The 24678-nt window shown below is 41.9% G+C and overlaps 2 protein-coding genes across 5 annotated transcripts in view; both read left to right on the top strand.

Annotated features, from left to right (window-relative positions):
* Positions 1-3847: 3847 nt before the first annotated feature.
* On the top strand, positions 3848-12678 carry oaz2a (ornithine decarboxylase antizyme 2a). The gene is made up of 5 exons (XM_088997047.1): positions 3848-4082; positions 7608-7756; positions 8273-8445; positions 10608-10693; positions 12022-12678. The coding sequence occupies exons 3-5, from the start codon at positions 8291-8293 to the stop codon at positions 12153-12155; spliced, it is 375 nt and encodes a 124-aa protein (XP_088853173.1). The 5' UTR covers positions 3848-4082; positions 7608-7756; positions 8273-8290; the 3' UTR covers positions 12156-12678.
* A 1168-nt stretch (positions 12679-13846) lies between these two features.
* The window catches only part of LOC148897354 (unconventional myosin-IXAb-like), a 52550-nt gene continuing 41718 nt past the window's right edge, over positions 13847-24678 (top strand). For all 4 annotated transcript variants that reach the window (XR_016114928.1, XM_088995924.1, XM_088995925.1 and 1 more), the window contains exons 1-2: positions 13847-14187; positions 21681-22652. Coding sequence is in view for 3 of the 4 variants with exons in the window: in XM_088995924.1 (XP_088852050.1) it covers positions 21744-22652 (909 nt within the window). In the remaining variant the exon portion in view is untranslated. The remainder of the gene's footprint in view (positions 14188-21680; positions 22653-24678) is intronic.

Consider the following 24678-nt stretch of genomic DNA (forward strand, 5'->3'; position numbering starts at 1 on the left):
GGCAAATAATAAATAGCAACTCGATAGCTAGCTCGGTAGCTAGCTAGATAGCCAGATAGCTAGGTTGAGCAGCGGCAGCCACATGCGCCAGCGTTCATTCAACCATGAAGTAACTCTATATAGAAATAGTATATATAGAAAGCTAATTAATATATAGCTAATAGCTAGCCAGATAGATAGCTAATAGCTAGCTGGATAGCTAATATGTAGCAAGCTAGACAGATAATAGATAGATAGCTCAGTAGCTAACTTTGCTGCTGTGTTACTTCCGTATGGACTGAACCCTGACGCGAATGGCCGCCACTGCTCACCCACACAAAAAAATGAGGTGATTGTAATTATTTCATTCTTCCCGCCCGGATTTTCGTCCTCCTTCGCCGAGCGCTTGTTTTTTTCCCCAGGAAGTAGTGTCGAGGAGGGTGCGGTGCTTTGCGTTCCCACGCTCTCGCCGGCCTTCCTGAGCGCCGTTTAGCGCTAGCAACGGCCAATTTGGGCTCGCTCCCGCCGGGCTCGGACATTGTCTTGCGTGGGAAGCTTTTCTCACACGCTCGCGCGGAGGTCCAGCTTAGCGCTTTGCCATGAGCGACCTACGTCCAAAATCCGTCTTTGCGGCAGCTTGGGTGCATAGAAAAAGTCTACACACCCCGTGTTCAAACGCCAGGTTGTTGTGATATTAAATCCTGTCATTTTGGCCCCAATAAATCTGACCTTTGACATGTGCAACCCAAGTGGGGGGGAAAAGCAACAGGCGAGCCTTTCTATTAGCTGCATAGCTATCTAGGTGGCTAGCTACCTAGATAACTATCTGTTGGCTGTCTATTAGCTGGCTAGCTAGCTTCCTATCTGTGTATTGAATAGTGACATTCAGTGTATTAACTATCTATCTAGCTAGCTATTAGCGAGAAAGCTATCTAGGTGGCTAGCTACCTAGCTAGCTATCTGTTGGCTATCTATTAGCTATCTACTATCTGGCTAGCTAGCTTTCTATCTGTATTTAATAGTGATATTCAGTGTATTAGCTAACTAGCTAGCTAGCTATTAGCGAGAGAGCTATCTAGGTGACTACCTAGCTAGCTATCTGTTGGCTATCTATGAGCTATCTACTAGCTGTCTGGCTAGCTTTCTCTATTTAGCTTTCTATTAGCTATGTAGGTACTTCTGTGGCGAGCTATCTAGCTTGCTATCTACTAGCTATCTACTAGCTGGCTGGCTAGCTTTCTCTCTATTTAGCTTTCTATTAGCTATGGCACTAATTGATTACACCACAGGTGTCAAAGTCAAGGCCCGCGGGCCAAATCCGGCCCGCCACATCATTTTTCGGCCCGCGAAAGCAAATCAAACTTGTTAAATTCCATGATGATTGCTAAAATCTGAGCCAAAATTTCATATTTTTGGATGTCAACCACAATAAAAGTCATTATTCTTGACTTCAGATTTGAAAATGAGTTATTCATTAATTTGCTGTGTGCTCTATATGTAATATTTGAAGGGATTTAAACATTCTAATGGCTTCCCCAAATTCATAACGGCCCTCGAGAGGAAACATAACTACAATGTGGCCCGCGGCAAAAAATGACTTTGACACCCCTGGATTACACTGATTACTTCTATTGTCCTGCCTGATAATGGGGTCTACGACTGGCCTGATTGCCCCATTTGATGCCATTCTGATATCACCTTATCAGCATAACTCAGCCTATGTGGTAATAAGAAGTCTGTCGTAATAACGATCCAAATCGAACCTCACCCCACCATGGCGATTCAGTTAAGGGTTTTGCTGTTTTATGAAAATAGCTTCTTTTAATCCCCTTTCAAACCATCTATTTTCTTTGGCTAAGATTTTAACCCTGATAAAAAGCACACCCATTTTTTTTTTGACCAAAATAAAATCTCCCACAACCGAGACTAAAACCTCCTCGCTGTGTTGAAATAAGCGCGAACCACAACCCCTGTCGCACCGCTTTCGTTTCGAAACATTCATTGAATAATTCAATAACATGACTTGACATTTTTTTTCTTGTGTAATCTCATGAATAAATTAGCCGCTGTCGTCTCTGATTGGATTCTTTTGAAGCTAACGCAGAATTTGGGCTCACTATTTGGCAGGTTTGACATCATCCGCTCCACTCGTGTGGAGAAACCAAATCCAATCCCGAGGACGACAACATGACTTCAACTGCTATCTATTGGCTATCTAGCTAGCTATTTGGCTAGCTATCTAATAGGTATCTATCTACTAGCTGTCTAGTTGGCTATCAGCTATCTGGGTAGCTATCTAATAGCTATCTATTAGCTAGCTAGCTTTCTATCTATTTGAGTTACTTCCGGTTTCACTATCTAGCTGGTTGGCTATCTAGCTAGGTATCCGGGTTGAAGGATTATTAGCTAACTCTTAGCTAGCTAGCTTTTTATCTATTCGAGTTGCTTTCGGGTTGACTGAACGCTGGCTTCCGCTGCTCACCCACAGAAAAACTTATCCTGTGATTGTAAAGTGATCTTGCGTGTTTTGAAAAGCGCTTAGAAATTAAATGTATTATTATTATTATTATTATTAAATTGGAGTCATTCTTTTCACTTAAAATAAAAATAATAATACTGTCGTGAAATTAACGTATGCTAACAAGCTAACGGAATATCCAGGGGGCTCTTGTTGAACGAATTTAACCATTTGCATCCAACATCCAGACGACATCTCGGTATTGTGGTTTTGATACGACAATTTGAAATTTTGGTTAGCCAGCTAACTGAATAAAAAGAGAGCTTAGCTAACCTGTTTGCTAGCTAGCTTGATCGATAAGCATGGAATTTCCGAAATTTGCTTTACTTTCGCGGGCCGAATAAAATGAGGTGGTGGGCCAGATTTGGCCCCCGGGCCTTGACTTTCACACCTGTGTTCTATATTATGAACTCAATACATTTCAATGTATCTTAACTTTATTGACACGCCGCTGCGAGTGAATTGTGAGCTGTTTTGGCCCAATCCGTGACCCGCCTGCTAGCACACGTTTCAGCGGCATGACTAAAGTGCCAGGATCAAGTAGCCCGTCGCCGCTATCTTCTTACTGATCGGGTCATCTGTTTGGCGCAAGCACTGTTTTCCATTGCACCTTACATAACGGCGCTGCTGTGTTCGGTAGTTTGGGCCCCTGGGGGCCGTCTCCAGCTAACAGGAGCTTGTTTCTCTTTCCCGTCTGTCCCGTGATGTAACATCTTCAGATGAGAGATGAGGGACGCAGAAAAGGACTTTGGTGTCTTTCCGGGACCAAGAAAGGCCGATCGCACTGTGCCGCTTGGCTGGAGTTCTATCTATTTGCTATCTATTAGCTAGCTACCTAGCTGGCTATCTATTTGCTATACATTTGCTATCTATTGGCTATCTAGCTAGTTACCTAGATGACAATCTGTTTGCTATCCACTTGCCATCTATTTGCTATCTAGCTAGCTAGCTATCTATTTGCTGTCCATTTCATCAAAGACTGGGTTGCTTAATTACCTGGAAGATTAACTAAATTGTAAATAATACTATGAAAATTTATGTCCCAAAATGTTTACGAGAATAAACCATTTAGCCGAGACAAAAAAATAAAACAATACTAATAATAACAATCCAATTCGGCTCGATTAGTCGAAGGTTTCTCTCGATCTAAAGCATTTAATTCAAGTAATTAAGCATATGAATAAATAACACATGAAATACGCACATTTATTCAATCAAAGTTAACCTAAAAATCTTTATTTTGAAGTTGAAAGACTTTTGTTTTCATCGCGTGAGCTCATCTCGGGAGGGGCGGAGTCACCCACAATGCACCGCGGCGGCTCATCCATATAAGTTCCGCCAGTGGGCTTTATTTCCCCGAGTGGTTTGTTGGCGTCTGCCAAGTGATGTTGTTTCTTGATCCTTTTCGTTCACAAAAAACGCACACGGCAACTCATCTTTGGACCTTCGCATTCAACTCAGCAAGTGCAGAATTTTATTTTTTATGCCGAACCTTTTTGCTCCGACTGAAAGCTTGTTTTCCCATTTAAAAGAAGAAAGTGTAAGAAGCTAACGTCGAAGCTGTCATGTTGAACGCGGACGAAAGGTAGGAAGTGACCCGTAAACATGTCAGCACTTGTTTTTTTTTTTTACATAAATGTTACTTCCCTATTCCGAGACAAAACTTTAACAAAACATTAATAATTATTAGAAATAATTATTAATAAAACAAAAGACGGACGATACTCGTGCAGTGTTTTTGCCGTGTTATTTGTCCTACTTAACTTCCTCACCACGTTGAGCACCTGGAATGTTCCATCATGTCGCTCCCTTTAACAAATATTATCCTTCACATAACCACTTTTAATTAATTATACTCGACATTTTTCCTTTGCTACACATTTTTTTTCACGATATGACAGATGTTTTTGCTGTGACGACATCTTGACAAACGAGACGTCATTCCAAATTTGCAAGTCCAATGCGACGTCAATCAACCGAATTGGCTCGTAGTATTTATTCACTTGCTGTACTCGAAAGATAATATGGATTAACTACTTAAAGGACAACCGACACCCCGGGACAAGTTGCGTCCATAATTTGTAAAATCACTTCAAATGAATATTCATGATTATTCGCTGAATATTCATGAAGTCTTGTTTTCGAGTTGATGACGCTGCCCTAAGTGACGTCACGGAGGGAACGCCCCTGACCGACAAAGCGACACAAAATGCATTTTGGGTACTTTTTTTTCATCTGATAACACCGTGTTGATGGCAAAATAAGAAGGAAAACGACATCAATAACGCCATGATGAATCGCTGTGTGTCTCGGCCAATTGCGGTAACGCGCATAAAGAAGGTGTAAGTTGAGACAAATTCCTATTGGACAAATCAGCCCATTTCCAACGGAGCTTGCGTGCAATCTTGTGCATTTTGTCTGGGCGCCACATTGGAGTCCAGACGGCTCAAATTGAAACGGAAGGACTTCTTTAATTGATGGCAAACATTTATGCTTTCCTCTTCAGAACTATTTGAACCATATTCATAACTGGATAAGTAACAAGAACTAGCTTTCTATCCATTTGAGTTACTTCCGGGTTGAGTGATTATTAGCGAACTCTTAGCTAGCTAGCTAGCTTTCTAACTATTTGAGTTACTTCTGGGTTGAGTGAACTCGGCAGTGGCTGCCACTGCTCACTCACAGAAAAACTGATCCTGTGACTGTAAAGTGACCTTGAGAGTTTTGAAAGGCAAACAAAAAAATGTAACAAAAAATGGTGTCGGTTGTCCTTTAAATTACTGAGTACAAACTCACAAATGTAGTTGTATCCAAATGTTTATTTATTTATTTATTTGTTTTGATGTCAAAGTGCTTTTTGGTGACAATCACACACACATTAAAAAACTGTTGTAACAAAATACTTTTTTGACATGTATTAGCGAGTTTCATAATTTTGATACCGCAAGCAAACCGGCACGAATCGTCCTTGTCGCTGAAAAAGTAGCAAAATATTCGGTGTCAATAAGGCCATTAATCTGTTACGTCATTGTCCTTAATTGTCGCCCGAAAGCAAAATCTTTTATGATATGAAAAACAAAGCAACATATTTTTTTAAATCTAACATTGCATTGCTAAAGTTGCTAAAAGTAATCTCCAACATGCAGATGTGTGAAAATATGTATTTTTTTTGTACTGCACCGTTTTCATGGAGCCATATAACTCATTCAATGCCATTCATGAATTTATTCGGGAATTGAAAATATGACGTAGAGCGCCATTCCTGGTTTTTTTTTTCTTATTTGGGTGCTGATAAAGCGCTGGCCAGACCTCTGGCAAAGTTTTTTTCCCTTCCACAAGGGGGCAGCATTTCCCTTTTGTCCCTGTTAGCGCTTTGTTCCAGCTTCAGCTGTTGTTCAAGCGCTATATAAACCAATATGTATCTACTGTATTGTATTTTGTACAGCTGCCCCCATTTCAAGCTCATATAACTCCAGACCCATATCATTTGGGAATTAATCATCACCTTTTAAGAACAATGATAATAATAATATAAAAGAGTGCCGCGCTTTCACCACGGTTGCGTCACGGGGCTCCGCGTTTGGGCGAATTTTGTCGTCTGGCGCGTAAATTAGCACGTCGTCGTCATTTGTCAAAACAAACAAACAAAAAAAAAACAAGCGCCGCTTTGAGCGTTTTCTAACTAAACTTGTCCGACCTGTTTTTCTTTTCGTCGCACCAATGAGAATTTTTCCACCGCGAAGCCAAAATCAAAATTTTTGCGGAGCGGTATTGGCACAGGATAATTTTTTCTTCTGTGGGTGAGCAGCGGCAGCCACATGCGCCAGCGTTCACTCAACCTGAAATAACTCAAATTGATAGAAAGTTGTCTAGCTGGCTAATGGATAACTAATAGATAGCTAATAGATAGCATATAGATAGCTAGTTAGGTAGCAGCTACTAGCTAGCTATCTTCTGGGTTTAGTGAACGCTGGCGCGTGTGGCTGCCGCTGCTCACCCACAGTAAAAAAAAAAAAAACTTATTCTGTGCCAATTCCGCTCTGCAAAAATTTTGATTTCGGCTTCGCGGTGGAAAAATTGGCATTGTATTATTATTATTATTATTATAGATAGTTAGCAAAGAGATATCAAATAGATATGTAGCAAGGTAGCCAGCTGGATAGTGAGATTAGATAGCCAATAAATAACCAACTAGCTAATAGATAGCCAGCTAGATCGCCTGGAATAACTCAAATAGATAGAAAGTTAGCTAGCTGGCTAATGGATAACTATTAGCTATCTGAGTTACTTCCGGGTTGAGTGAAGGCCTAGCTAGCTATCCGGTAGCTATCTATTAGCAAGCTAGCTTTCTATCCGAGTTACTTAGCTATCTATTAGCTCGCTAGCTTTCTATCTGAGTTACTTCCGGGTTGAGTGAAGGCCGAGCTAGCTCTCTGTTAGCGATCTTTTAGCTGACTAGCTTTCTATCCAAGTTACTTAGCTATATATTAGCTGTCTATTAGCTAGCTAGCTTTCTATCTGAGTTACTTCTGGGTTGAGTGAAGGCCTAGCTAGCTATCTGTTTGCTATCTATTAGCTAGCCAGCTTTCTATCAGAGTTACTTAGCTTGTTCAAAACATCACCTTATTTCTGTTTTTAGGATGACCTTCTCGGCTATTCACTGTTTTTTTTTTTTTTTTTTTTTTGGGGGTGGCTTGAAATGTCAACGTGTTGCCTTTCACAACACGCGGCCACTTACATCAGACGACGGGGGAGGGCAAACAAAAAAAAAACAAGGCGTGCGTGTTGGCAGGCTCCGCGTCGTTATCGCTTCCTCCATCTGTGTCCTGCCCGTCACTCCTCCCCGAAGATTCTTATCTGATTTTTTTTTTTTTTTTTTTGTCTCCGGCATCACCAAATTCCACCGACTAGACGGGTATCATGGGCGAAATGTTAAAATCCAGGCGTGTAGTGTTTATACAAAACAAGGTTGACCATTTAATTTAATGTATTTTTTTATTTCGCCCACTCCGGCGCAGTAGGGTCAAATCGTCCATGTGTAGCGGTAAATTGTCGCCATTGCTCATTTGTATGTTTATTTTAATTTGTTTTTGTTATTGTGTGTGTACAGTTCCCGGTTAGCGGGCTCGCGGCTGCCGGGCTCCTTTGCTGCCCCGCCGGGGCCTCAGTGGTGCTCCTGATGCCCCTCACCCACATCTGAAGATCCCGGGTGGGCGAGGGACGGTCAGGGATCACTCGCTCGGCGTGCCGCTATACAAGGTAAGACGCCACAAAAAAACTAGCTAGCAATTAGCTATCTATTTGCTAACTAGCTAGCTTGCTATCTATTAGAGTTGCGTCCGGGTTGAGTGAACGCTGCCACGTGTGGCTGCCGCTGCTCAACCTAGCTATCTGGCTATCTATCTAGCTAGCTAGCTAGTGTAGTAATTAAAGTGTAGTTTTAAGGCTTATTTAGACGAAAATGATGTTGGGAGCGGATTATTCTCATTTTAATGGTTTCGTATGGGAAATAAATGTTTGGAAGCTGAACTTTTCGCTTGACGCACACTTTCTGGGAACCAATTCTGTTCGTAAGCTGAGGTATTACTGTATTCGAAATAAAACCAGGCGCGCGCAATTAGCGCCGAAGCTAATAATCGCTACTTGCTAACCCCCCCAAAAATGGCTTCACGCGCGACGGTTCGCCCAAGATTGGGATTTGTGATTGACAGCCGTCGTGCATTAGTGTCGTTGACACCTGACGAGCCCCCCGCCGTCCCCCCTCGGCCTCCCCAGGATGACAAGTTGACGGTGATGCAATGGACGGACGTCAACGGGAAGGCCTCGCGGCTGCGCTTCCACTACCGTCTGAGCGAACGCCGCTCGGCCTTCTGGGATACGAGCGTGTGGCGGGGCAGGCTCTTCCTGGAGATGCCGGCGGGGCCGCTGGCGGAGGGAAGCAAAGAAGGGTGAGCCTGGAGGGATACACTCGCCCGCCATTTTGTTTTGCTGCTTCGGCAGCCATTTTGGGACAGCGGCTGGAAGTTTGCATTCATCCAATACAGTCATCCTCCCTCAATGGTTTAAATCTTGACAATCTTTTGGTTTCGGAATTGAACCAGCGCACAATCAGTGAACCATCATTCCAGATTTAAGCACAGTGGGAAGGTTGAAATGGGATTTTGTGTTTCCAAGTTGCCCACTCGTATTCAAAATATATTTTTAGAGAATTGAATCACCCCCGCCTCATCCTTAGTTATTTATTTGTTTATTTATGTATTCATTTATTCATTTTTATTTATTATTAATTTGTTATATATTATGTTATATTTACTCACTTATTTGTTTATTAATATTTATTTATTTATGTATTTGTTTATTTATATATTTATTTATTTTTATTTAGTCACTTATGTATTCAATTATTTATTTGTTAATTCGTTATTTATCTATGATATATTAGTTTTTTAATTACTCACTTATTTATTTATGTATTTACCGGTATTATTTTTTTTGATCTACCCATTTATTTATTTATTTTTTTTATTTATTTATTCATTCATTTTTATTTCGTGACTTCTTTATTTTGTTATTTATTTATTATATGTTAGTTTTTTATTCACTCACTTATTTATTCATTTATTTGTTTCTTATTTTTGTACATTAATTTTTATTTACTTACTTATTTATTTTTTTTTTGTTCTTTTGACTTCAAGACGGCGCCGCGAGAGTGGCTGCCTTTCCAGCAGCTCATGTATTTCGTTTTTCTACTTTCATTTCTTTCATCACTTTGCTGCTGTGAAATGTAAATTTCTCCACTGTGAGACTAATAAAGGCATATCCAATCCAATCCAATCCAATTTATTTATGTATTTACTTTTTTATTTCCCCATTTATTCATTTTAGTCACTTATTTATTTTATTTATTTACTAACTCATGTATTCATTTATTTGTTGATTATTTTTGCATAAAAAATTATTTACTCATTTATTTATGTATTTGTTTATGTTTATTTAGTCATTTATTTATTTGCTCATTTGTTTATTAGTTGTTATTTATTGATTATTTATTTTTTATACATGAGTTTTATTTACTCACATATTTATGTATATTATTTTTTATTTATTTTTTTTATATTACATTATACATTTTTTATTTTATTGTGGAGTTTAAAGGACAACCGAAGTCTCCGGAAAAGTGTCCATAATTTGTAAAATGGCTTCAAATGACTTCTACTGAGCGTATTTGACAAAGATTCCACCGCATAGAGCGATATTTTACCTTTTAAGACTCGCTCTGAATATTCAGGAAGTCTCGTTCTTGAGTTGGTGACGAGTCCGTACGTGACGTCACTGAAGGAACGCCCCTGACCGAAAAAAAAAGGACACATTGTAGCAGTCCTTCCATCACGTCAATGCATTTTGCTGTACATGTTTGGTCTGAGAACCGTGTTGCACCCAAAAGCCGCCAGAAGAGGGCATCCAAGCTCCATATAAAGAATTATTATTATATTTGTATTAGTATATAAAGAATTTATCAGCCTGTGGAAGCGGAGGTGGCCACTGGAGGTCGCCATTTTGTGCCTCTTTTTTTGGGTGAGAGATTGTCCCCCAATGTTGCCTCAAAATGGCACATATAATTCTTGAATCGGTTGCAAACATGTATGCTTTCCTCTTCGGAACAATTTGAATCATATTCATAAGTGGATGTGTAACAAGAAAGCATTTTCTCCGAATCTGAAGCCATTGTTTTGATTCTCCAGCAATGCAAGACGACTTGGCGTGACGTCACCAACTGGGGGCGGGACTTTCTGAAAATGCCCAATTCGCAGCTCAATTTTTTTTGCAGATTTTGGACACTTTACGCCATTTTTATTGTTGTTTTGCATTTGACTCAAAATATCATCTTGCGTTTTTCTGATGTCAGTTAGGAAACCAAAAAAGTGACGTCGGTTGTCCTTTAATACTGCGCTTGATAGCCGCAGATGAAGTGAGCGCATGGGATGGTCGCCCGCCGCAATATTAATGTCAAGTGCCAGCGGTTCCTTCTAGAAAAGGAAGAAGACGCACAACTCCCTCACCTCCAATCACCGTCCGTGTGTGTGTCTGTTTGTTTGTTTGTTTTCCTCAGGCTGACGGCTCTCCTGGAGTTTGCCGAGGACGAGTTGAAGTTGAACTCGGTGGTCCTTTGGTTCTACAAAGGCCGAGAGGATCGAAGTAAGCAACTCTTCTTCTAGCTACATCTCTTGTCACCAAAGCGGCCAATATCAATTGGCCGCTTTGGAAATTAATTAGCATTTTCTTTGAGATCACCACAGGGATATTGACGTTCATTTTTTTGTTCCTACTCATTGGTAAAAATGATAGACACAGGTCTGTCTGTCTATCTATTTATTTATTTATTGTGTTTATTTGATTTATGTGTATTATTTTTTAATTTGTGTTAAATCAACTAATTAAATAATTTTGTTGAATTTGTTTGATTTATGTACAGTAAAGTCTGGTTATATCGATATGGGATATATCGATAGTCCCGGTTATATCGATACTATTTCTATGCACGCACGGAGAAAATTACATGCAAACAGGGTCGGATATATCGATAGTCCCGGTTATATCGATACTATTTCTATGCACGCACGGAGAAAATTACATGCGCGCAGGGTCGGATATATCGATAGTCCCGGTTATATCGATATTTTTTCCGACTCCCTTGAATATCGAGATAACGAGACTTTACTGTATTTATTTCTTATTGTTTATTTGATTTGTGTGTGTGTGTGAATTTATTTATTATATTAACAAATTAAATAATGTTTTAATTTCTTTGTTTGTTTGATTTTTTTTTTTACATATTGTAGTATTTAATTTTTTTTTGTGTATTTCTTTTTTAATTTAAATTAATTAAATAATTATTTGTTTGCTCAATTTGTTTTGTTGAAATTGTGTATTTGTTTTTTTATGTACGTCTCATTTTAATTTATTTATTCACCTCATGTATTGATGTTTATTTTATTTATTTATTTGATTTGTGTTTCTTTTTTAATTTATGCATTTAATTATTTTTATTTGCTTCATTTTTTAGACTTGTGTATTGTTTGTGTTTTAAATGTATGGATCATTGAAATGTATTTATTTGCTTTCTGTATTTTATTTTTTATGTGTTATTTATTTGATTTGTTTGCTTGTGTGTCTCTTTTTTAATTTATGCATTAAATGAATTATTTTTGTTTACTTTATTTTACGTTGGGGTTATGTATTATTTTATTTATTGCGTGTGGTTCTTTTGTAGTTATGCATTAAATGAATTAATTACGTAATTATTTTTGTTTACTTATTGTTTTGTTAGTTGTGTATTATTAAATGTATGTATCAATTTAATATATTTACTTGATGTATTACTTATTTTAATGTTATTGACTTGTGTGCGTGTATTTAAATGTTAATTTCTGTATTAAATTAACCCCCCGAGCTGTGGCGGATGTAACCCACTCAAGTTGTTGTTGTCCCCTGCCCTCCCCTCCCCCACACCTTTTTCTCACCAGTGTCCATCATCAAGACCTTCAACTACATCGGCTTTGCGATGCTAAAACCGGGGGACCCCTCGGTTCCGGCTCGCCCCGATTTGGCCTTCATGCTTTACACCCTGGACGTCGACAGCGGCTCGGACGAGGAGTGAGCCCACGTTGACCCCTGACCCCCTTACCACTTTATCCTCTTGCCTTTTTTTTTTCTTCCGTCTCCAAGACTGCCAATCAAGTTGCTGGAGGCGGAGCCACGTTTCTCCTACTGGAAAAAAAGGTGACTTTTTTTATCTTTTTTGTTTGTCACAGCCGAGGATCGTTCCGATTGGACGAAACGTCACACGTCGTTCACAAGTCGGATTACGATCAAATACGAGCCCAGTTAACCTTTTTTCTGATTTATTTTAGCACTTTGAATTCAATGCCAAAGAAGTTTTTATCTTGGCTTGCAGAGGGGGGCGGGGCTTATCATTTGTTAGGAATCAATATTTTCTCTGCAAAGGCGTGTTTTCTACCGATTGGATGTATAGTTGTCGATGTTGGCAGAGTTAAATTATTTCTTGGATTCGCGGTGGTAGTTTAATTCCATTCAACTTGGCGACGCTGTAGATACTTGTTTCATAAAAAACAAATAATTGAAAGGAGGAAAAAAAAGAAAATAAAGTGTTTGAAAATAAATATGCCATGTTTGGTGCTTTCATATAAAAAGTCACATCATGTGGCAGATGTCATAAAAGGAAAAAGGAAACAATCTTGAGATTAGAAGAAAAACATTGTGTGTGTGTGTGTGTGTGTATATATATATGTATATATATATATATATATATATATATATATATATATATAAAGTATATATATATATATAGCTAGTGAGCTAACTGTCTAGCTGGCTATATTTTAGATATCTATTGGCTATCTATTAGCTTTCTATCTATTTGAGTTACTTCCGGGTTGAGTGAACGCTGGTCCGTATGGCTGCCGCTACTGTTTAAGAAACACATTGGCGCATCCAAACATTGTCTTTTGTTCATTAAATGTTGTTTTGTGGTTCTAATGAGTGGCTTAAAAAGCCGTTCAATTATTATTATTATTAAACTAATATCAATCACAAAGAGTGGATATCGAACAGCTCGTTGGAGAATAAAAAAACAATTGTGATCGTTTTGTAATTCGTATTCTTACCACACGAGGGCGATCTTGCCTTGACTAACGGATATGAGCGAAGGGTCACTTAGCTTGCTAACGTCGGGTCATTCGTGTACTTTGTGTTTCATAGGAGGAGGATAATAATAATATATTTAATTTTAAGCGCCTTTCAGATAGATGGATGGATAGATATGTAATGTATAATATATATATATAAATATATCTGAATATGTTTTTTAATGTAGGGGGCACAAGCCAGTGTCTTATTGTGCCGGTCCCAAGCCCGGATAAATACAGAGGGTTGTGTCAGGAAGGGCATCCGACGTAAAAAAATGTTGCCAAAAGAAATATGCGAAAGAAACCTCTGAATCCCATACCGGATCGCTACGCACAAAACCGGGCGAGATGGAGGACATTGATTGGCTGTGGCGACCCCTGAAGGGAAAAGAAGAAGAGCTGAATATGTTTTTAGTTCCATGTTTTGCTTTTATTTTAAGTTTGTACGTTTTTGTTTCTTTTTTTATTTTGAATGTCATTTTCAAATCTAGCTATAGTATAATATATAAATAATACATCAGAATAAATCAATACATTTAAATATATATTTGTTTTGGTGTTTGGAGGAGATTGTTCGATTGTTCGTCCCCCCCCCCCCTCGACCCCCCCTTTCACTTCTCGATTGCATCGCACGCGTGGACGCGCGGCGCGGCGCGGCCACGTATAGCTCAGTGAAAAGACGAGCTCGTCGGCGACGTGACTCGACGTGACTTGACGTAAAGCGACGTGAAAGTGACGGCGAGGACTGCAGACCGATTCACGCCGAAGCCCCCCCAAAAACTCATTGGAATAGTCGTCGTCCCCCCACTTCCACCCTCGGATTGGATCCTCCGTGATCGGCGCATCGCAGCGGCGGATTTTGGCTGGCGTGTCCGAACGCGCCGCACCGCTCTCCGGTTGACTGGGTGGCGGTTGGCCGCTCTTCCTCGTCGCTCGGGCGGACTGGAGGAGGACGAGGAGGCGGCGACGGCGGTGGAAGAGGAGGTAAGAAGACCCTTCCTTCTTCCACCCTTCCTTCCTCTCGTCCTTCTTTTTGTCCGCGCGGAGGTCACGTCGAACGCTGTCATCGTGTGTCCGCCATACACAAGTCGCGGATGTTAAAACAAAAAGATGGAACATGGCCACCCCCCACATACACCCCTTGTCGCAGCCGCTTCGTTTGAATGGCGCGTCGTTTTCTTACATAACGCCTCCACGTGCATGCATATGGTTGTCAATTTTATTTATTATTATTACTATTTTGCAAGATACAATGTGTGTTGATGTGATCATATTGTCGCAGTCGCTTCTCATGGGAGGGAAGGAAGGAAGGAAGGACAGAAGGGCGGAGGTAGGCGTTGCAGCTGGACCACTCAAAAAAAAAAAATACAGACATAAAACACTCAAGAATGAAGAAATATTCTGATGTAACCACCGAACCTCCTTTTTCTGTCAGTGATGCTAGTCAAGCGCGAGAGTTTGATTCACAAGACACAACAGTTGTAAAATGCAACGGCAAATGCAAGTGATTCGCTGCTGTCACAAGCATCAAAATGACACTCGGGAGCACGGGTGTCAAAGTCATGTTCCGGGCGGCCATTTTCTTTGGCCCGCCGAACAAAATCAAACTTGTGAAATAATACATTGAGCGAGCTAGCGACTGATCGCTAGCTAGCGAATGGGCTAACTAGCGCACCAGCTAGTTGGTGACTGAGCTAGCGACCAAACTAGCGACCGAGCTAGCGCTACCTAGCGACCGAGCTAATGCTTTCTTGCTAAAGTCCAAAGCAAAATTTCAATTTTTCATAATGTAAACCACAATAACTTTTTTCTTGACTTCAAATTTGAAAAGTAGTTATTTATGAATTTATTATGCGCTTTATATGTAATATGTGGAGGGGATGAAACCGTAAATAGTACCTAGCGACCGAGCTAGCGCTACCCAGCGACCGAGCAAGCGCTACCTAGCGATGGAGCTAGCAACCTTGTGAAATGACATGATGCTTGCTAAAGTCCGAAGCAAAATGTCAAATTCTCATCCTGTAAACCACAATAACAGTCATTTTTCTTCACTTCAAATTTGAAAAGTAGTTATTTATGAATTTATTATGCGATTTATAAGTAATATGTGGAGGGGATGAAACATTCTAATGGCTTCCGCAGATTGGATTGGATTGGATTGGATATGCCTTTATTAGTCTCACAGTGGAGAAATTTACATTTCAAATTCATAATGGCCCTTGAGAGGAAACCGTAACTACAATAACAATCATCATCATCATCATAAAAATAATAAAACATTTAATTTCTAAGCACCTTACAAAACTCTCAAGGTCACTTTACAGTCACGGGATCAGTTTTTCTGTGGGTGAGTAGCGGCAGCCACAGCATTCACTCAACCCGGAAGTAACTCAAATAGAAAGCTAGCTAGATCATAGATAGCCAATAGATAGCTCATTGATAGAAAGCTAGCTAGGTAGCTAGATAGCCGTATAACTAATAGACAGTGAGCTAGATAGCTAGCGAGGCAGCCAAATAGCTAATAGATAGCAAATTGATAGCCAACTAGGTAGGTACCTAGCTAGCTAGCCAGCCAGGTAGTAATGATAATAACCATAATAATAATAATAATAATAATAATTATTATTATTATTATTATTATTATTATTATTAAATGGAAATGGCATTTCCATTACATGACTAATGACTCGAATGATTCTCGAGGCAAACCTGTACAGGGAAAGGCAATTTATTTCAGGGCAAGCATTCCCGAGCCGGTCACACTCGGTGACGGCTCACCGAATCGACGCGTTTAAAGCTCTTCCAAACCAAGTGAAAGTCCGCGCTTGGGCTGCGTTGCCTCAGGTACCCCCGGACCCCCCCCCCCCCCCCTAACATTCCCAAAATATAACATGTCAGGCTCAATGAAGACTCGTGTGTCATTGTTTGCGTGGGAACCCCGCGGCTAGCTTGTCGACAAGTTGAGACGAGCGATCCGGTTCAGATGAGGCGAAGGACCCTCAGGGCGGTGGTCCAAATGGGGTCTTCGTTCTCCTATCAGCTTTCTATCTATTTGAGTTATTCCGGGTTGAGTGAACGCTGCAGCGAGTGGCTGCCGCTGCTCACCCGCAGAAAAAAAACTTATCCTATGACCGTAAAGTGACCTTGAGCGTTTTGAAAGGTGCTTAGAAATGAAATGTATTACTGTACGTTACAAAATGAATTTGTGACACGATTTGTCCTCACCTCACTTACTTCTATGCTCTCCTTGGCGAATCGAGCGCTCTGATTGGCCGGCTAAAATGAAGGGGGGGGGGGGGTGCGGGTTGTGGTCAAGGCGCGTTAACATGATGCGAATGCGCGTCTTTGTGTGGTCAAGGTGAGCTGAGTGCAGTTGATCGGAAACATTTGTGCAAACGTGTCGGGCGGCCATTTTGATCATCTCCCCTCGGTTGATCGCATGGACATTAATTGATCCTAACGACCGATCATGTGACGAGCTCAGTCAGCCCGCATTCCGTATTTGGACAAGAAGAAGCTGTCTTGGGGGGGTTTTGGTGTTACAATGACTCGCTGGCTTCGTCTCTGACTGACAGGAAGTAGAAAGGAGAGCAGCAGCCCCTGCGGGGAAGACGCACACGAGACAAAAGCGCTCGCTAAATGGATTTGGTGGCCGAAAAAATGGCGGGGGGGGGGGGGGGGTGGCAGCATCTGCACAACATATCTTACGTGCTTCGTGCTTCATGTGTGTCTGTGTGTGTGTGTGTGTGCAGATGTGTTTTGTCTCCAGGACTTGGTCACTTATTGCATGACACAAAGCCAAGACGTAGTGGGGACATTTTTGACAAGCGTGTGTATTCATGTGTGTGTGTGTGTGTGTGTGTGTGTGTGTGTGTGTGTGTATATGTGTGTTTGTATGACTATTTTTGTCAGGACTTCTGTAATTTTATATCATATGTAGTGAGAACATTTTTGACAAGTGTGTGTATATATATGTGTGTGTGTGTATGTTTGTATGACTATTTTTGTGAGGACCTCTATAATTTTATACCATACGTAGTGGGGACATTTTTGACATATATATATATACACACACACATTTTGACAAGTGAGGACTTGTGTGTGTGTGTGTGTGTGTGTGTGTGTGTGTGTGTGTGTGTGTGTGTGTGTGTGTGTGTGTGTGTGTGTGTGTGTGTGTGTGTGTGCGTAAAATGCCCCAAGGCTCATCCCTTGTGCGCGATGCGTACGGCTTAATGGATGCATTCTTGGAACTAAATGGGGTGGACCTAATCCATGTCATTGATACTCTTTCTCTCTGTCTGCCCCCCCCCCCACCACCCCTAACACACATGCTCACGTGCCATCATGCCATCTTGGATACGTGTCGCTTGTGAGTCACATGTGTGTGTGTGTGTGTGTGTACGTGTGTGTGTGTGTGTGTGTGTGGGGGGGGGGCATAATTCCCGCCAAGGGAATTTGACACCCGACCCCCCCACGACTTCCAAACCTTCTCCCCAGTGCAGTTTTCAGTTTGTCTCGGGCTGGCGTCGCCAATTGGAGGCTGGAAAAAGGGGCGAGAGAAAGAGAGGCTGGTCTGTTGCCATGGCAACTGCATCCGGGAAGATGATGCTGTGATGATGACGATGATGATTGGCTCGAGTTGAAGTGATGTTTTCAGAAGAGTGACTGATGCAGAAGCTCACAACCTAAGTACCAAAAAAACAACAACAAAGACAAAAGCTTGACGATTTTATATCCGAGGCTAATGAGTTTAGCATTCCTGCTAACATTTGTTATGCTAACATGCTTTTTTTATTGACAAAAACACATTGTCGAATTTGTTAATATGTTATTTCATAGCAAGCATTGACGCCGATGTAGCTAACTTTTAGCATTGCATATCAAATTGAAAAGCTAAACTTATTCAAAGATTCGCCGTACGCTTCGCGGTTAGAGGAAGAAAAAAAAAATATCCAAGCGTTTCCCAAATGTAATCTCATTATTGATCGTTTTAATGCGGTGTTATCGATCAAAGGCGCGCGGCTGCCAGGCCAACCGGCAGCTGAGCCGGTCACCGAAAAATCAATGGAAATGATGGAGCGCTTAGAGCTGCGCAAAGACCTGCTTGCCATCATTCCCAACCCGTCCACTCTCCCTTAATAATAATCATAATAATTATAATAATACATTTAAAAACTGTCAAAGTCACAGGTTCAGTTTTTTTTGTGGATGAGCAGCGGCAGCCACACGCGCCAGCGTTCACTCATCCCGGAAGTAACCCAAATAGATAGAAAGCTAGCTAGCTAATGGATAGCAAATAAATAGCAACTATAGATTGCCAGATAGTCAACAGCTAGACAGTTTGCAGTCAGCTAGGCAGCTAATAGCAAGCTAGCTAATGGATAGCAAATAAATAGCGAATATAGATAAAGCTTACAGTCAGCTAGACAGCTAATAGCTAGCTAACTAGCTAAGTACACAAACTGAGTTGTTCCAAGAGAAAATCAACCAAAAATTGTCCCTTGTCCCGTAAAAAACCCACCCAAGAAATGAATAGCAAATAAATCTAAACGTGAAAAAAAAAACAAATACAACGGCGACAGAATAAACAAAATATCACCAAAATATGGATTCATATCACGGATTCAAGCCAAATGCAATATGGCCTAATTCAATTGTCGGCTCAAAGTGTCGGTCTTGAAGGCGTGCCGCCTCAGATTGATTTCCGGCAAGTGCATGGCGGTAGCCATGGCAACAGGTGCTCCCAGATGCTCCCTCGGTGGCCCCTTTTTCAGGGTGGGGATCAATAACGCCAATTTAGGGATGATGTCATACGCTGTTGCCGTCTGTGGATTCAGTCCCCGTTGGAATTTACGCACGGGAACACACACACACACACACACACACACACACACACACACACACACACACACACACACACACACACACACACACATTCCTGTTTCAATGGTTTTGTGAGGTCCAGATAACGACTATAACAATAAAGACTATAACAATAAAGACTATAGTAATAACAATTGTAATAATGATTATAATAATAATAATTATAATAATAACGATAATAATAATGATGATGATAATGCTAATAATAATAATAAATGTGATCACAAGTTTTTGGAAAGCACTCCTGATTTCTGGAAACTGCGCAGATTTATGAAATCTAGGAAATTGCAGATTCTCGGACGATAAAGCAAAAGCCCTACTTGGAGTAATGGTTCAATTTTAAGGGATTGGGAGGGGGGGGGGTCATAGGTCTCACTGTATTGACGCTAATGCTCGCTAAAATCCACTTGACATCCATAAAACACACGCCGGCGCTGTGAAAGGGATTAATTTTTTTTCATAGATTTCTACTTTTTTTCGTTTAGGAATGATTTGGATGCTGTTTTTGGTGATGAGATCTTTTCTTTTCAAATATGAAATCAAATAACAATGAAACAAAAGAGCCAAAGTACGCTTTCAGCCAATGACTGATGTCGAAAATGCTGCCACCGAATGAAAAATAAACGCCGGGTGAGAAAAACTACTTGTAAAACGAAACAAAACAACCCGTTGTTACCCGAAAATGACTGCGTCCACGTTTTGCCTTGAAAACGCGAGTTGGTTGGAAAAACAAAAGCCTTTTGCTGTGAATTCTTTTCTTCTTCTTTTCTTCCTCTTCCGCTCTCCTCCCTCATTCTTGCGCTTGCTTCTCGCCAGTGGAACAGCAATAAACACCAAACCTCAGCATTCCTTAACCCTCAACACACACACACACACACACACACACACACACACACACACACACACACACACACACACACACACACACACACACACACACACACACACACACACACACACACACACACATATATACACTCACACACATGTATACACAGACGTGTCAAAAATGTCCCCACTACGTATGGTATAAATATATATATATATATATATATATATATATATATATATATATATATATATATATATATATAAACACAGTGATACCTTGGTTTACGAACCCCTTGGCTTATGAACTTTGCGGTTTACGAATGTTAGATTTATGAAAATGTAACCTTAGTATACAAACTATTTTTTGGGATACACACAGAGTTGCCACAATGAGTGATGTGTCGTTGGCGAACGAGCCCGTTCTAATGAGGAAATGGTGGCCGACTGTTTTGTCCTCTATTCCCCGCCCCCAGTCTTTGGTTAAAGCCACATGATTGGTCAAGAACGCAGCAGTGAGGGTGTAGGGGTTACAGACAGAGAGAGAGTGAGGTCGTTCTCCCAAAAACAAAATGGCGTCTTTGGTTAAAGCCACGTGATTGGTCAAGAACGCAGCAGTGAGGGGTGGCGGGGTTACACATGAAAGAGACAAGCAGACGACAGAGAGAGAGAGTGAGAAAATGGATAGAAAACAGTGAAAATTGGACTTGTTTCAACTTTGAGAGTTCAAAAGCAGAGTGTAGACTGTAAGGTTAAAAGATCCCATCAATCGGGCTCCACAAATAACCCGCGCAAGTCATCTGGACACTTGACAGCTATCAACCCAGCTAAACAGAACACATTTGCTGGGGAAGTAGGCAAAATGATCGCAGAGAAAGCACCTAAACATTTATTATACATACAATAAAGTATATTTTGTGTAGTTTTAAGGCTTGGAAAAGTAGAAAATGATGTTTTATGGGGACCTGGGAACGGATTATTCTCATGTGAATGTTTTCCTATGGGAACTTAATGTTTGGGATACACACTTTTTGCCTTCCAGACTCCGCGTGGGAAGCAATGAAGTTGGTAAGGCAAGGTGTGACTGTACTGAGGTTTGCTTTGATTTCAACTGAGCAAGAATTTCTTTTTGTTGCGTTTGTTTGTCTGCTTCATATTATTTTGGTTCATTGTTGCAGTTCATTTTGGTGGGCGCCGTCCTTGTTGCTGTCAATGAACTTTCTGTGTGAGCAGTGAGCAGTGAATGAGTTCATTGTTAAGTCTCTCTTTTGTGTGTTCATCTTGGCACTCGTCGCGATCACATGATCTCATCATCTGTGGCGCTATTTACAACATACACTCAAACACAGTTTCTGCCCCTTTTTAAAACTTTGTTTAAATCTATTTATTCATTTATGTATCTGTCTGTCTTTAATTATTTATTTAATATCTTGTTTTCTAGCTCAGCTAAAAGATAGCCAGCTAACAGCCAGGCAGTCAGCTTTATCATTACGACTTTATTATACGGTAGTTTATTTCTTTATTTATATATATTTATAATACCATGGCACATTTATTATACGTAAAATAAGGTATATTTTGTGTCATTTTAAGGGTTAGGAAGTAGAAAATGATGTTTTTATGGGGACCTGGGAACGGATTCTTCTCATTTGAATGGTTTCCTATGGGAAATAAATGTTTGGGATACGCACTTTTCGGATGGTAAGCCGAGGTATCATCAGAAATAATGAGCTAGCTCGCCCTCAACACGCCTCTGTCTCCCTCAGATGGGAATGTCCTGAGTCCTCGCCCGGAGAGAGCGCGGCGCTAATGGGAGCGGCTGCGCCACCATGAGCTTCCAAGACGGCGTCGGCGGCTCCGACGCCCGGCGGCGGCGGCTGCCGGAGGACCGGGAGTTCACCCTTCGCGTGTACCCGGGCCCCCTGGCGGAGGGCACCATCTACTGCCCCGTGGCGGCCCGCAAGAACACCACGGCGGCCGAGGCCATCGAGCGCCTCATCGAGCGCCTGCGCCTGGAGCGCAGCAAATGCTACGTGCTAGCCGAGGTCAAGGAGTTCGGCGGCGAGGAGTGGGTCCTCAACCCGGGCGACTGCCCCGTGCAGCGCATGATGCTGTGGCCTCGGAGCGCCCTGGAGAAGCGAGGCGGCGGCGGCGGCGGCGCGGACGACGACTACCGTTTCCTGCTGCGGGAAAAGAACGTGGACGGCTCCATCCACTACGGCGGAAGCCTCCACATGTGGCTGGCGGTGACGGAGGAGCGGCGGCGCCTGGCGGAGCGGGGCCTCCTGGCCCAGCCGGCGGCGGGGAGCCAGCAGCCGCCGGCGCCAGTGGCGGATCTGTGCGCCTTGGCCGAGCTGACGGAGCGCGCCCTCCTGGACGGCCTGCGGGCGCGCTTCCGCCAGGAGAAGATCTACACCTACGTGGGCGCCAGCATCCTGCTGGCGCTCAACCCCTTCCGCTTCCTGCCCGTCTACAACCCCAAGTACGTCAAGCTGTACGACGACGACGACGGGCGGCCGCCGGGCCGGCCCGAGCCGCACATCTTCGCGCTGGCCGCCGCGGCCTACCGCGCCATGCTGCGGCGGCGCCGCAACCAGTGCCTGGTCATCTCGGGCGAGAGCGGCTCGGGGAAGACGCAGAGCGCCAACTTCCTCATCCATCACTTGACCGCCCTCAGCCAGAAGGGATTCGCCAGCGGCGTCGAGCGAATCATCCTGGGCGCCGGACCCGTGCTCGAGGTCTGTCTGCCTGTCTGCCTGCCTGCCTGCCTGTCTGCCTGCCTGTCTCTCTCTCTCTATATTCATTTAGTATTCATCATTCATCTGTCTGTCATTAATTATTTTTCCAGATTTATTTATTAACCATTTTTCACTTTATTTATTTCTCTGTCTGTTATTAATTATTTTTCTGTCTTTCTTTAATTATTTTTCCGTCTACATGTATTCATTCATTTATTTATTCATCTGTCTGTCATTATTATTCACCCACCCTCAATCATTTATTTATTACCTGTGTTTTTAATTATTTTTCTGTCTTTATTTAATTATGTATTTTTTATTTATTTATTTATTTGTTTATTTGTTTATTTTAATTATTTTTCTGTCTTTATTATTCATTTATTTGTTTATTTATTCATTTATTCATCTGTCTGTCTTTAATTATTTTCCCTTATTTATTTATTTGTCTATCCTCAATTATTAATCTATATTTGTTTATGTATATTTATTCATGAATGAATGAATTAATTAATTTATCTGTCTTATATTATTTTGTCTTACCTTCAAAAAAAACCCCCACCCAAAATGGAAGGAAGCAAAAAACAGACAAAAACGGCTCTGGTCCCCCCAAGGCCTTCAATTGTCGGCGCAGGTGACAAAAACCTTGCGATGACATCCGACGGCAGGTTCCTCCTTTTGGCCCGAGGAACGCCGCCGCCGCGAATGAGCTCACTCGCGCAGGCCCGAAACGCACACTCCAAACTGTCCCCGCGTGCTATTTTTAGCATCCATGACATTCATAGGCAGCCTGCATACGGTATCGTATGACCTAGAAACCCACTTTGTACCATTGATGGGGGAGGGGGAGGGGCGCTCGTGAAATATTGCCTAATCCGACCAGGATTAGCAAACCAAGAATGGATTATGGATTATGACATTTTATTGGGGAATATTTGCTTGAGGCCTCGAAGCAATTTTGATTGGAGTCATACAAACACACACACACACAAACACACACGTATATACACACATATGTACACACACACACTTGTCCAAAATGTCCCCACTACGTATGGTATATAATTTTGAGGTCCTCACAAAAATAGTCATACAAACATACACATATACATACACAGAAACACATATATACACACACTTGTCAAAAATGTCCCCACTACGTATGATATAAAATTATCGAGGTCCTCACAAAAACAGTGATACAAACACACACACACACACAAACACACACATATATATATATATACACATGTATGCACACAGACTTGTCCAAAATGTCCCCACTACGTATAGTATAAAATTATAGAGGTCCTCTCAAAGATAGTGATACAAACACACACATGTATACACACCGACTTGTCCAAAATGTCCCCACTACGTATGGTCTAAAACGATTGATGTCATTTTCAGCTGGACGCATGTGACCTAGTGAACTCGCCCCCCTTCCCAGTTTTTTCAAAATTCCTGCTGTGTTTGCTCCGGGATGCCACATCCTGTCAGGATGCGACGTCCGCATGCAGCTGCGCGTGTCGACCGCCCCGCCCCCCCCCCCCCCCCCCTTACCGCCTTGGTCATCTGAAAAACGTGAAAACAAAACGTTTCAAGCGCAGCTGCTCGCCCCCCCCCAAAAAAAAAAAAAGAATGCAAATGACGACAGGACTTGACGTTGCGATGCTTTGACTGGCTGACATGGATGCGCCCCTCCCGAGTTCCTGTTAGCGCTTCCGTGCCGCTAATCCGCGTCCTCTGGGCAAGCCGGCATTCTTCCATGATCTCCCAAACATCTGTTTGCCGGATTAGACAGGACTTGACGTTGCGATGCTTTGACTGGCTGACATGGATGCGCCCCTCCCGAGTTCCTGTTAGCGCTTCCGTGCCGCTAATCCGCGTCCTCTGGGCAAGCCGGCATTCTTCCATGATCTCCCAAACATCTGTTTGCCGGATTAGCGTCCTCACATTCTGTCCTTCTCGGGAGACATTCCTGCTTTTTCGTCTCGGGAAAAGCCGAAGACATTTGGCAGTTTTGGGC

The sequence above is a fragment of the Hippocampus bargibanti genome, linkage group LG05, assembly GCF_051943395.1.
Source record: "Hippocampus bargibanti isolate YZ-2025 linkage group LG05, ASM5194339v1, whole genome shotgun sequence".
Classification (NCBI taxonomy): Eukaryota; Metazoa; Chordata; class Actinopteri; order Syngnathiformes; family Syngnathidae; genus Hippocampus; species Hippocampus bargibanti.

Excerpts from the sequence above, each read along its gene's own strand:
- oaz2a (XM_088997047.1), top strand. The coding sequence starts at position 8,291 with ATGCAATGGACGGACGTCAACGGGAAGGCCTCGCGGCTGCGCTTCCAC. Across the intron at positions 8,446-10,607 it reads GCGGAGGGAAGCAAAGAAGG|GCTGACGGCTCTCCTGGAGT; the intron begins GTGAGCCTGGAG and ends TGTTTTCCTCAG. Across the intron at positions 10,694-12,021 it reads CAAAGGCCGAGAGGATCGAA|TGTCCATCATCAAGACCTTC; the intron begins GTAAGCAACTCT and ends TTTTCTCACCAG.